The 13,422-nt window shown below is 43.8% G+C and overlaps 1 protein-coding gene across 2 annotated transcripts in view; it reads right to left on the bottom strand.

Annotated features, from left to right (window-relative positions):
- Positions 1 to 3,152: 3,152 nt before the first annotated feature.
- Positions 3,153 to 13,422, bottom strand: part of atf7a (activating transcription factor 7a) — a 52,783-nt gene continuing 42,513 nt past the window's right edge. For both annotated transcript variants that reach the window (XM_014135742.2, XM_014135739.2), the window contains exons 9-12: positions 10,163 to 10,306; positions 9,533 to 9,721; positions 9,225 to 9,330; positions 3,153 to 7,175 (exon numbers count right to left, since the gene is read on the bottom strand). In XM_014135742.2, coding sequence (XP_013991217.2) covers positions 6,886 to 7,175; positions 9,225 to 9,330; positions 9,533 to 9,721; positions 10,163 to 10,306 — 729 coding nt within the window. In that variant the 3' untranslated portion in view covers positions 3,153 to 6,885. The remainder of the gene's footprint in view (positions 7,176 to 9,224; positions 9,331 to 9,532; positions 9,722 to 10,162; positions 10,307 to 13,422) is intronic.

A 13,422-nucleotide genomic window follows, 5' to 3' on the forward strand; every position in this document is an offset into this window, starting at 1 on the left:
CTAGACCTTAGTACTGCTTTTGATACCGTCGATCACCACATTCTTTTGGAGAGATTGGAAACCCAAATTGGTCTACATGGACAAGTTCTGGCCTGGTTTAGATCTTATCTGTCGGAAAGACTTTATCATTCTTTTTTTACCCCTTTTCTCCCCAATTTTGTGGTATCCAATTGGTAGTAGTTACAGTCTTGTCTCATCGCTGCAACTCCCGTACGGACTCGGGAGAGACGAAGGTCGAGAGCCATGCCTCCTCCGAAACACAACCCAACCAAGCCGCACTGCTTCTTGACACAATGCCCATCCAACCCGGAAGCCAGCCGCACCAATGTGTCAGAGGAAACACCGTACACCTGGCGACCTGGTCAGGGTGCACTGCTCCCGGCCCGCCACAGGAGTCGCTAGTGCGCGATAAGACAAGGATATCCCTGCCGGCCAAACCCTCCCTAACCCGGACGACGCTTGGCCACGCTTTCCTGTTGAGGCAAGGGCTGATTAAGGTTTTACTGCTAACCTACAAAGCATTACATGGGCTTGCTACTACCCATCTTTCCGATTTGGTCCTGCCGTACATACCTACACGTACGCTACGGTCACAAGACGCAGGCCTCCTAATTGTCCCTAGAATTTCTAAGCAAACAACTGGAGGCAGGGCTTTCTCCTATAGAACTCAATTTTTATGGAATGGTCTGCCTACCCATGTGAGAGACGCAGACTCGGTCTCAACCTTTAAGTCTTTATCGAAGACTCATCTCCTATGATTGAGTGTAGTCTGGCCCAGGAGTGTGAAGGTGAACGGAAAGGCACTGGCACCATGAACCGCCCTTGCTGTCTCTGCCTGGCCGGTTCCCCTCTCTCCACTGGGATTCTCTGCCTCTAACCCTATTACAGGGGCTGAGTCACTGGCTTACTGGTGCGCTTCCATGCCGTCCCTAGGAGGGGTGCGTCACTTGAGTGGGTTGAGTCACTGACGTGGACTTCCTGTCTGGGTTGGCACCTCGCCTTGGGTTGTGCCATGGCGGAGATCTTTGTGGGCTATACTCGGCCTTGTCTCAGGATAGTAAGTTGGTGGTTGAAGATATCCCTCTAGTGGTGTGGGGGCTGTGCTCTGGCAAAGTGGGTGGGGTTATATCCTGCCTGTTTGGCCCTATCCGGGGGTATCGTCGGATGGGGCCACAGTGTCTCCTGACCCCTCCTGTCTCAGCCTTCAGTATTTCTACTGCAGTAGTTTGTGTCGGGGGGCTAGGGTCAGCCTGTTATATCTGGAGTATTTCTCCTGTCTTATCCTGTGTGAATTTAATTATGCTCTTTCTTTCTCTTTTTCTTTCTCTCGGAGGACCTGAGTCCTAGGACCATGCCTCAGGACCACCTGGCCTGATGACTCCTTGCTTTCCCCAGTCCACCTGGCCGTGATGCTGCTCCAGTTTCAACCGTTCTGCCTGCGGCTATGGAACCCTGACCTGTTCACCGGACGTGCTACCTGTCCCAGACCTGCTGTTTTCAACTCTCTAGAGATAGCAGGAGCGGTGGAGATACTCTGAATGATCGGCTATGAAAAGCCAACTGACATTTACTCTGAAGTGCTGACCTGTTGCACCCTCAACATCCACTGTTTATTATTATTTGACCCTGCTGGTCATCTATGAACATTTGAACATCTTGGCCATGTTCTGTTATAATCTCCACCCGGCACAGCCAGAAGAGGACTGGCCACCCCTCATAGCCTGGTTCTTCTCTAGGTTTCTTCCTAGGTTCTGGCCTTTCTAGGGAGTTTTTCCTCGCCACCGTGGCTTCTACACCTGCATTGCTTGCTGTTTGGGGTTTTAGGCTGGGTTTCTGTACAGCACTTTGAGATATCAGCTGATGTAAGAAGGGCTTTAGAAATAAATTTGATGAAACTGGCTCTAATGAGGACTGCCACAGGAAAGGAAGACCTAGAATTACCTCTGCTGCAGAGGTTAAGTTCATTCGAGTTAACTGCACCTCAGATTGCGGCCCAAAGAAATGCTTCACAGAGTTCAAGTAACAGACACAGCTCAACATCAACTGTTCAGAGGAGACTGCGTGAATCAGGCCATGGTCGAATTGCTGAAAAAAACCCACTACTAAAGGTCACCAATAAGATGAAGAGACTTGCTTGTGCCAAGAAACATGAGCAATGGACATTAGACTAGTAGTAATCTGTCCTTTGGTCTGGAGTCGAAATTTAGATTTTTGGTTCCAACCGCCGTATCTTTGTGAGATGCAGAGTAGGTGAACAGATTATCTCTGCATGTGTGGTTCCCACACTGAAGCATGGAGGTGTGATGGTGCTTTGCTGGTGACACAGTCTGATTTATTTAGAATTCAAGGCACACTTAACCAGCATGGCTACCACAGCATTCTGCAGCGATACGCCATCCCATCCGGTTTGTGCTTAATGGAACAATAATTTGTTTTTCAACAGGGCAATGACCCAAAACACACCTCCAGGCTGTGTAAGGGCTATTTGACCAAGAAAGAGAGTGATGGAGTGCTGTATCAGATGACCTGGCCTCCACAATCACCTGACCCCAACCCAAATGAGCTGGTTTGGGATGAGTTGGACCGCAGAGTGAAGGAAAAGCAGCCAACAAGTGCTCAGCATAAGTGAGAACTATTTCAAGACTGTTGGAAAAGTATTCCTCATGAAGCTAATTGAGAGAATGCGTGGGGTGGCTACATTGAAGAATCTTAACTATATTTTGATGAACACTTTTTTGGTTACTACATGATTCCATATGTGTTAATTCATAGTTGATGTCTTCACTATTATTCTACAATGTAGAAATAGTAAAAATAAAGAAAAACCCTTGAATGAGTAGGTGTGTCCAAACTTTTAACTGGTACTGTGTGTCCCCATTGTTCACTTATCCCCGATGTTGACTATTGGCTCTTGACTCTATCATTATTTTCCTCAGTAAATATCTGATGCTGTTACAGGTGGCAACACTGGCATGCATGTATGTACGTATGGTGGTCACAAGATAAGATACAGCACAGATTGCACATTATTAGTTGGACAAAGATCTTTAGTACAGAGACTGATTGCAGAATTCTGCAGTGACCATGTAGAACAGACAGAATGAGATCTATTGTGTGAAATTGTCTGAATCAAATGATTCAGAAACGGTTGATATCCATTAGGTTCTTTTGTTTAATTAAATCCGCAGCACTGTAAGTGTTCATAGTAGTTCCACTTGGACATGCATGGAAAAGTAAATATATTCATATAGTACACTTTCAGAAATTATCAGTTCAATTCTGTGCGAATGAACAATTCAAATAACTAATAGCAACTTTCACAATGTCTTCTCATATGTAAAATTGTTATTTTTTCTTATACAATTCTGTTACTTGTTCACAACAACGGTTAATATTTTGAAATATTTATAAAAAAACAACATTGATTTCCATGAAACCAATGCAACAATAACTTAGTTGGTTTGTGAGTTATGGGCAGTCCAGACAGAGCAGAGTTCCAGCCATCGAATTAGAATCATGATTTTAACTCTATGGTTCCGGCACAGTCCGGCTGATACAAACAGTTGGGTTACATTAAAAGTATTTTAGATAGGAAAAATAAAGAAATCGATGTTCTAAAACAAATTAATTTCTATATCTCATCATTACAACACAAAAATATATAATAGAAGCGTTTATTATGCCAGCGTATTTGTATATAGTCCTGATGACAATAGCACGCAATAAAGAAAATATCCAAAAAAAATTGAGAAGAAACAAAGTGCCAATGACAATATCAACTAACATGAAAGCTAAATATTTATTTTTTTACCATTTCATATGAACAATCGTCCATTAATAAGGGACAGCTAGCCAACTATAGCGCCAGCTCAGAGTACTACACAATGCCATACAGGGTCACCATTGGGATTGTCATTGTTGGGCAGCATCCCAAATCACACCCTATTCCCTATATAGTGCACTACTTTTGACCAGAGCCCTGGTTACTATTGGGGACTGTAGGAGTAGAACAAAGAAGTTCAGTCGTTTGTGAGACATGTCAAGTAGTTACTGAGTAGCAATCCTTATTGGACTAAGTACTTTCAATTGCGAATGTCCGTTGAACATGCGTTTAAGTTTAGAACCAGGCTAAATCTGGATCCGAGAAACAAGCCCCTTATGTATAATATACATTATCAAGACAAACGAAATAGCCAACTTTTGATGTCACTGAAAGTATTCAAATTAAACAAAAGTATATACAAACAAAAGAAAACACAAATCATGAATGATAAACCTGCATATTTAAGTGCCTTTAGACATGTCCGTATGTTTTTTTGACTGATACTCTAGTTACTTCTGCAGTAATACACACTGCAAATTGTTACATACATTTTCAGATGGATTGTGGGGGAAGTTACATACAAATGCAAAACAACAAGATTATCCCTTGTTTAGGAGTAGTTTTTCTAAAACAAAATGTCTAAAACTTTTGTTCATAAAAGGGGGATCCCTGAAGAATTGAAACTGTTCCCAGACTGCCACAGGAGTTCTGAAAGAATTTCCCTCAAGGTCCATGTCCAATTCCCATCCTTGTGAGAAGGTGAAGTTCCTCATACTCCACTAGATGGCAGCATTAGTATCACACAACAGTGAAGTGTGGTGACTGCAGTGGTGAAATGTGGTGCCATTTTACTCCAGATTTTTGAAGGCATCTTCTATACAATCAGCATATAAAATAAATTAATCTATTGTTACTCCTTGTGAATGGCTTTTAACTTCTGAGACAATTATGCATTTTTTCTTCCTAAGGCAGAACCATTATATGTTTTATCATGCAACCCAATAATCTTTGAGGGGGATTTCGGAGGCACGAAAGTGATTCTTTAAGGCAAAATTGTTTTCGAACACATTGTGTGTGTGTGTGTGTGTGTTGAGCAGAGATGGAGCTGTCACTGAGTGAGTGCTGATCCATAGTATAACAGTTCGGTTACACGTTCGTTCACGTGTCAATGCCGTTTGTAGACACACAAACGTTACAGGGGAACACGGCTTTGTTTTGGATAGTCATTCATAAGAGCAGCAACGGTCCTGTTCATTAGGGCGCCCAACAGAAAACATTCCAGAACGTTATGTAACGGCAAACAAAAATACGCATTTCTTATTGGACCGGTCCAGGTAGTTCCTCATCGTTTCAGTCCATTTTGTTCCGTTTGGTGCCTAATGAACACGACCTAGAGAGACTAAAGCGCAACACATTCCACTCCAGAAAGCAGCAAGGATGAACTACTACAGTACCACGCAGAGAAAGTGAGAGAAAAAAAGACGAGAAAGGCCAGATAGAAACCACTTAGACTGCCATACAACCATTAGAAGATTTCATAAAAGATGGTAAGGGCATACGTTTAGAAACTAATACATACAAAAATTGCATGGGAAAGAGGAAATGGTTACAGAGGAAAGGGGAAGTAGTCCGGGAATTTTTTTTTGTGTATAATAAGTGTATGAGTCATTTAGAAATGACGGTGTACAGTGAATCTATTACTTTTAGCTTTCTGTTTCTGTCGCACGGCTTCAGTGACAACCAAAGACACAATTTCGTTCGCTATGGCCCAAGCTGCAAATAATGTGCCGTTAACGTAAAGAAAGCTGCACAGGAACACAACTAAAATGCTAATAAAAAAAATATGTCACATGCTACCAAACCGGATCTTAGTGTATCAGATATTGAAACAACAAATTGCTATTTTCTGCTGTACATAAACACACACACACACACACACACACACACACACACACACACACACACACACACACACACACACACACACACACACACACGGTTTATAAAACGTATCATAAAGGGCTATAAATGAGGTTCACCTTTTGTGAACGACTGACACAGATGCTCAAAATGAAACCACTAACAAAACTACTAGGGATTCAGGAAAACAGACCAAATGTAAAATATTGGATCCGACCATCTTGACAATGAAAGTATAAAAAACGAATGCATCTTTGGATTCGGAGCGTCAATTATCTTTGTGTGTGTGAAAAAAACATGTCAACATGTGCAGGAGAGCAAGGCCACAATCCCTTGTTACAATAATATGGACCCCTGCAGTGCTCAGTGTTTTGGTATCTCACGTGATCAACAACAAATGTGAATCAATGCAATGTTTACGTTGAGTGTATATGTATGTCTAGTATGCGCGCGTGCATTGTGTGTGTTTGACCGTGTGTTACCAGTATTTGTTAAAGTCTGAGTGCTGAGTTTATCACAACGACCATTACCACCCTCAGGAAGATGCTATGCAGTCCTACAGTTCAGTGAAGTTCATAAGTGCTTGAGGGTGAGGCGAGAGGGTTGTAGGGTGATTGGGGGGGACGAGGGGAAGTACGGGGGGGGGAGTCCAGCCCCTGTATGTTGTCTATGGCATAGTGAACAGAACAGGAAGCTCTTTCTCTCTTATTGTCCCAGTCCATTCCCAGAAGGCTGTTGTTGCTGAGATCCAGCAAGGCTCCAGGCCTGAGACAAAATGGCTGACACAAAATGGCAACCACAGCAGGGGGAAAGAGGAGGAGTTTGTTTCATTTTAGTAGGAAGAGATTATTTCTTCGGGTGTCCCTCCTCCTCCCATTGTCTTACGTCAGGTCGCGTCACTCCTACGCAATGCTCGGAGGCGGAATTGTCACGCTATCTGATGTAAGACAATGTTTTCTTCCTACTTTTCTGGTCACCTGAGAAGAGAGGAGTTATTTTTATATATATATATATATATATATATATATATATATATATATATATATTATTTTTTTACTATCTCCTCCACTCTCCTGCCCGTGTGGGGTGGTGTTTGATGGTGAGTGCCGTAGAGTCCCGGGCCGTGATGTGTGATACGCTCATCATCTGGCAGAGTGGTGCGACTGTGTGGCCATGATGACGTGGGAGGAGGGAGCATCCCTCCCATCTCTCCCTCCATCCCTCCCGTCTCTCCCTCCATCCCTTTCTCCTCTCCTCTGCTGGTGTTGACCCATCCCAGCCAGCACGGACATGGCCATGGCCTCGGCAGCCGCCCGGGCGCCCATGCCGTTGGGGCCCGAGGAAGGAGAGGGGCTGGGCAGGGAGCTGTGTTGGATGACAGGGGCTGGGGAGCCGGTGGGCTCCGACATGTCTCTCATAGGACTGTCCTCTCCTATAGGACGAAGACACAAGAACAAAGTGTTACAGGGATGGGGCTTACCAGAGTGACTCTTCATCAGAGATGGGCAACTTTGGTGGAGGCCCCAAAAAACAAAATCAGAACTCATCTGCGTACCCAGATCCATACCCACCACGCATGCGGTTAGAGCCGGCCCTAGCCTTTTGGGGGCCCTAAGCGAAATCATTTTTGGTTTGCTGCAATTCTACACATTTTGCCATTCGGCAGAGAGAAAATTTAGCAATTTTCTAACACATTTTATGCAATTGTAATGGGGCGGAGAGAAAAATGTGAAGTTTTACAGCTAATTTCTTGCAATTCTATACATTTTGCCACAGTGTGGATTGAAATGTTTGCTGTTTTTAATATGTTATCGGAGTGAGTGACTAACAAAATCAATGGGGGCCCCACAGTCGGTAATTCGACCATGATTACTAAAAGTTTAGAGAGATTGGTAAGTCTAGTGGCCAGCTAACACATTTTACCTGCTATGGGCTACTTGAATGACTGACAAAATAAGAGAAAAACTGCTGATACACAACCAAATTTTGAAAGTCCACCTTGGGTATTCTACTATTCTAGAGTAAATTGAGACCCCAACTGAGTTCCACCCAAAAAAGAGAGAATTGATCCACGGGCCACCAGTTGCCCATCCCTGCTCTACAGGGTAGAAGGAAGTGAGCTACCAGAAACCACAATCAGCTATTTCAACCACTATCCCCTATAAATTAAGAGATTTAGTATACAGTTCATTCAGACCCCTTGCCCTTTCCCACATGTTGTTATGTTACAGCCTCTAAAATGGATCAAATACATTTGTTTCCTCATTAATCTACACACAATGCCCCATAATGACAAAGCGAAAACAGGTTTTTAGACTATTTTTTATTTACATAAGTATTCATGACCCTTTGCCATGAGACTCGAAATTGAGCTCAGGTGTATCCTGTTTCCATTGATCATCCTTGAGATGTTTCTACAACTTGATTGGAGTCCACCTGTGGTAAATTACAAATTATGTCAAATCAATTGAAAGGCACACACCTGTCTATATAAGGTCCCACAGTTGACAGTGCATGTCACAGCAAAGACCAAGCCATGAGGTCGAAGGAATTGTCTGTAGAGCTCCAAGACAGGATTGTGTCAAGGCACAGATCTGGGGAAGGGTACTAAAAAATTGCTGCAGCATTGAAGGTCCCCAAGAACTCAGTGGCCTCTGTCATTCTTAAATGGAAGAAGTTTGGAACCACCAAGACTCTTCCTAGAGCTGGACGCCCGGCCAAACTGAGCAATTGGGGGAGAAGGGCCTTGGTCAGGGAGGTGACCAAGAACCCGATATTCACTCTGACAGAGCTCCAGAGTTCTTCTGCGGAGATGGGAGAACCTTCCAGAAGGACAACCATCTCTGCAGCACTCCACCAAACAGGCCTTTATGGTAGAGTGGCCAGACAGAAGCCACTCCTCAGTAAAAGGCACATGACAGCCTGCTTGGAGTTTGCCAAAAAGGCACCTAAAGGACTGTCAGACCATGAGAAACAGTATTCTCTGGTCTGATGAAACCAAGATTGAACTCTTTGGCCTGAATGCCAAGCGGCACGTCTGGAGGAAATCTGGCACCATCCCTATGATGAAGCATGGTGGGGGCAGCATCATGCTGTGGAGATGTTTTTCAGTGGCAGGGAGACTAGTCAGGATAAAGGGAAAGACGAACGGAGCAAAGTAGAGAGAGATCCTTGATGACAACCTGCTCCAGAGCGCTCAGGACCTCAGACTGGGGTGAAGGTTCACCTTCCAATAGGACGACGACCCTAAGCACACAGCCAAGACAACGCAAGGGGCGCTTCAGGACAAGTCTCTGAATGTCCTTGAGTGGCCCAGCCAGAACCGGATCGAACATCTCTCGAGAGACCTGAAAATAGCTGTGCAACGATGCTCCCCATCCAACAGAATAGTTATAGACAAGAACAACATAAGATAATATTACAAAAGTACTTATTAGAGTTTTCCATGTGTTTTCTAGATGCTGCTAGCTAGTAGGCTCACCCATGTAGGCAATCTTCTTCTGTAGAGTGGTGACAGGGCAGTCCTTGTGAGCCAGCAGTAGCTGTTTGAGATGAGCCACCTCATTCCTCAGGAGAGACACTTCATTCTGAAAAAAAAACAGTAACACAATGAGTCAATGCTGTTGTGTAACACAATGAGTCAATACTCTGTCTCTACCCAGTACAGCCAGAAGAGGACCTAATATCTTCTATTTTCAAACTGGTTGAAATGTTTCAATGACTGCGTGGTTCGGAGAAATGACAGATGAGACCGAAGTACAGTGCGGCTTTGAAAACCATCACACACACCGCCAGCGAGACGTTCATGGAGACGAGCTCCTCTGCCTTCTTCTCCAGGGAGTTGACCCAGACTTTGCGTTTCTGTCGGCAGCGTGAGGCGGCCGCCCGGTTCCTCTCCAGGAAACGCTGTCGTCGGTCGTCCGGGTCGTCCTCCGCCGCACGCCGCCGCCGACCACCAGTAGGCTGGGCCGGAGACACCTGGAGGGGAGGGGGGAGAGGGCGTGGTGGAAATGGAGAGAAGAGTTAGGTGGGATAGAGAGTGAGGGTTTGAGTCAGATTGTCAACACTTAAAACAAGCCTGATACAAAATTGTCTTTCAGTGCCTAAATTATAATGCCCCTGCCCTTCTACTGATGTCAACGAATGACAGGGCATGAAGATCCAAGTCAAGAGGATTTTGATAATATTCTACTGCCACCAGGGTTGGGGTCAATTCCATTTCAATTCCAGTCAATTCAGGAAGTACACTGAAATTTCAATTTACTTTCTGAATTGACTGGAATTGAAATGGATTGACCCCAACCCTGATTGCCAGAGAGTAAAGCCTCCATGTGTATTCTTTACAATGAACATGCATGTGCGTGCGTAAGTGAGTGCTTAAGGGAGAAAGAGTGTGTCCATGTCTCCACGTTGTCCTACCTGTGGCTGTGCTGGGGAGGGTGCGTCAGGGTGCTGCACCAGTAACTGGCTCTGTTCCATCCTCTGGGGGTGCATGGGGCTGCCGGCCATACCTCCCATACCATGACCTCCTGAACTCTGCTGGGCCAGCGCTGCCTTCAGCCTCTACACGAGACAGGACAACCAGGACGAGTTTAACATTAAAACACACATGGACAAAATACGCACACACACATAAACAAAAAAAAATACACACACGTGTTCCTTTATGTTATCACAATTGCTTCTGGACTATGCCATCTCAGTCAAGTGACGAACAAACAGAGATAGGAGGAGGGATCGAAGGCTAAAGGGCAACAAAGGGAGAAAGATACATAGATACAGTTGAAGTTGGAAGTTTACATACACTTAGGTTGGAGTCATTAAAACTCGTTTTTCAACCACTAACTTTGGCAAGTCGGTTAGGACATCTACTTTGTGCATGACACAAGTCATTATTCCAACAATTGTTTACAGACAGATTATTTCAATAGCAATTCACTGTATCCCAATTCCATTGGGTCAGAAGTTTACATACACTAAGTTGACTGTGCCTTTAAACAGCTTGGAAAATTCCAGAAAATGATGTCATGGATTTAGAAGCTACCGATAGGCTAATTTACATCATTTGAGTCAATTGGAGGTGTACCTGTGGATGTATTTCAAGGCCTACCTTCAAACTCAGTGCCTCTTTGCTTGACATCATGGGAAAATCTAAAGAAATCTGCCAAGACCTCAGAAAAAATTGTAGACCTCCACAAGTCTGGTTCATCCTTGGGAGCAATTTCCAAACGCCTGAAGGTACAAACAATATTACGCAAGTATAAACACCATGGGACCACGCAGCCGTAATACCGCTCAGGAAGGAGACGCGTTCTGTCTCCTAGAGATGAACGTACTTTGGTGCGAAAACTGCAAATCAATCCCAGAACAACAGCAAAAGACCTTGTGAAGATGCTGGAGGAAACAACAAAAGTACGTACAAAAGTATCTATATCCACAGTAAAACGAGTCCTATATCGACATAACCTGAAAGGCCGCTCAGCAAGGAAGAAGCCACTGCTCCAACACCGCCATAAAAAAAGCCAGACTACGGTTTGCACATGCACATGGGGACAAAGATCGTACTTTTTGGAGAAATGTCCTCTGGTCTAATGAAACAAAAATAGAACTGTTTGGCCAAAATGACCATCGTTATGTTTGGAGGAAAAAGGGGGAGGCTTGCAAGCCAAAGAACACCATCCCAACCGTAAAGCACGGGGGTGGCAGTATCATGTTGTGTAGGTGCTTTGCTGCAGGAGGGACTGGTGCACTTCACAAAATAGATGGCATCATGAGGTAGGAAAATTATGTGGATATATTGAAGCAACATCTCAAAAGCTTGGTCGCAAATGGGTCTTCCAAATGGACAATGACCCCAAGCATACTTCCAAAGTTGTGGCAAAATGGCTTAAGGACAACAAAGTCAAGGTATTGGAGTGGCCATCACAAAGCCCTGACCTCATCCTTAGAAAATGTGTGGGCAGAACTGAAAAAGCGTGTGCGAGCAAGGAGGCCTGCAATCCTGACTCAGTTACACCAGCTCTGTCAGGAGGAATGGGCCAAAATTCACCCAACTTATTGTGGGAAGCTTGTGGAAGGCTACCCGAAACGTTTGACCCAAGTTAAACAATTTAAAGGCAATGCTACCAAATACTAATTGAGTGTATGTAAACTTGTGACCCACTGGGAATGTGATGAAATAAATAAAAGCTGAAATAAATCATTCTCTCTACTTTTATTCTGGAATTTCACATTCTTAAAATAAAGTGGTGATCCTAACTGACCTAAGACAGTGAATTTTTACTAGGATTAAATGTCAGGAATTGTGAAAAACTGAGTTTAAATGTATTTGGCTAAGGTGTATGTAAACTTACGACTTCAACTGTACATACATAGAGAAAGGAGAAAAGGGGGAGATCGAGGGGGAAGGGGGGGGAGAGAACCAGAGAGAGAGAAGGTGCGTGAGAAAGAGCAAGAGAGCACCAGAAATAGAGATTGGTTTCAGAGTGTGTGGTGCACCAAGGGGGACAGAGAGCCTATAGGTCTATAGGTTCATTTGCATAACTGAGTGGAATTAAATTGGCACGTGTGTATTTTCATTAGTTTGTCATGCATCTTAATTATCACACGGGCACCGCGCGCATTAAAAAGCCTAGTTTGAGCGGAATATCACCTGTCAGACGCAGAGAGCTGCAGGGCCGGGTTGGATAAAACAGTCAGTCGCAAACAACATTTTAAGGCGAATTTCCCCCTTAAATTAAGTGAAAATGTTCAAATTGAGGGCCCGGTTGCATAAAACATCTTAAGGGTTTACCTTAAGGAATAATTGTCCCTTACCTAAGGGAATTATTTAAGGACGTTGCATAGAGCCCCACAAATAATTCCTTAGGTAAGGGCAAACAACAATGCTTAATCCACACCAGGAGAAATGTCTATTTTTGGGTGCAGTTACCCTTTTATTCAAGTGTTTTTGGTTTGCAAAACAAATATCTGCTGGATGGATGAAAATAATCATGACATCATTCTGTCAGGTAAGCATAGGCTAATTTTTAGCTAGCATTTCACTGAGAAGGCTTTTGAGAAACATTTCCATCTACACACAGACATTCCCATTGCCTCTTCAGAAAGTTGCAGGAAATGCAAATCACTGATGCATTCTGTTCATGTCTTATGTTAAACTTGGGCAAATTAATAATTGTTCAATACATTTAGTTGATTCCCTACTAAAGGTAAATACATTTTAGAATATTGTTGAAATCGTTTTAATATCTGGATTACGTGAGGGACCTAATTATGATATCTGGACAGGATGAGGCTCTCCACTACCTATCGTTCCTGTAGTGATGATTCACCATCTTCATCTAATCTTTTCATAATTTATCTGCAGATAATCGCCAAAAAGTAGCCTATGCAAATTAGGGAGCCAAACGAACGGCTCTCTCATCGATGCGATTTGGTAGGCTGACGAGACGAGTCAGTCACTCACTTTACAGTCACTGTCTGGCAAGCCCCAAAATCCTAGGAAAGGAAGCCTAGGAAATATGAATGTACCAGAAAACAATAATTATGCTAAGTCGTGGATTTCGACTCATCGTCACCACTTACATTACATGGGAGGTGTAAATTCACGAGGATCATGCTCTCTCCCTCCTCCGTGTAAAGAAATTTGACTGCAACCAACCATAGCGCACACAAATTGT

Source organism: Salmo salar, chromosome ssa13 (assembly GCF_905237065.1).
Source record: "Salmo salar chromosome ssa13, Ssal_v3.1, whole genome shotgun sequence".
Lineage (NCBI taxonomy): Eukaryota > Metazoa > Chordata > Actinopteri > Salmoniformes > Salmonidae > Salmo > Salmo salar.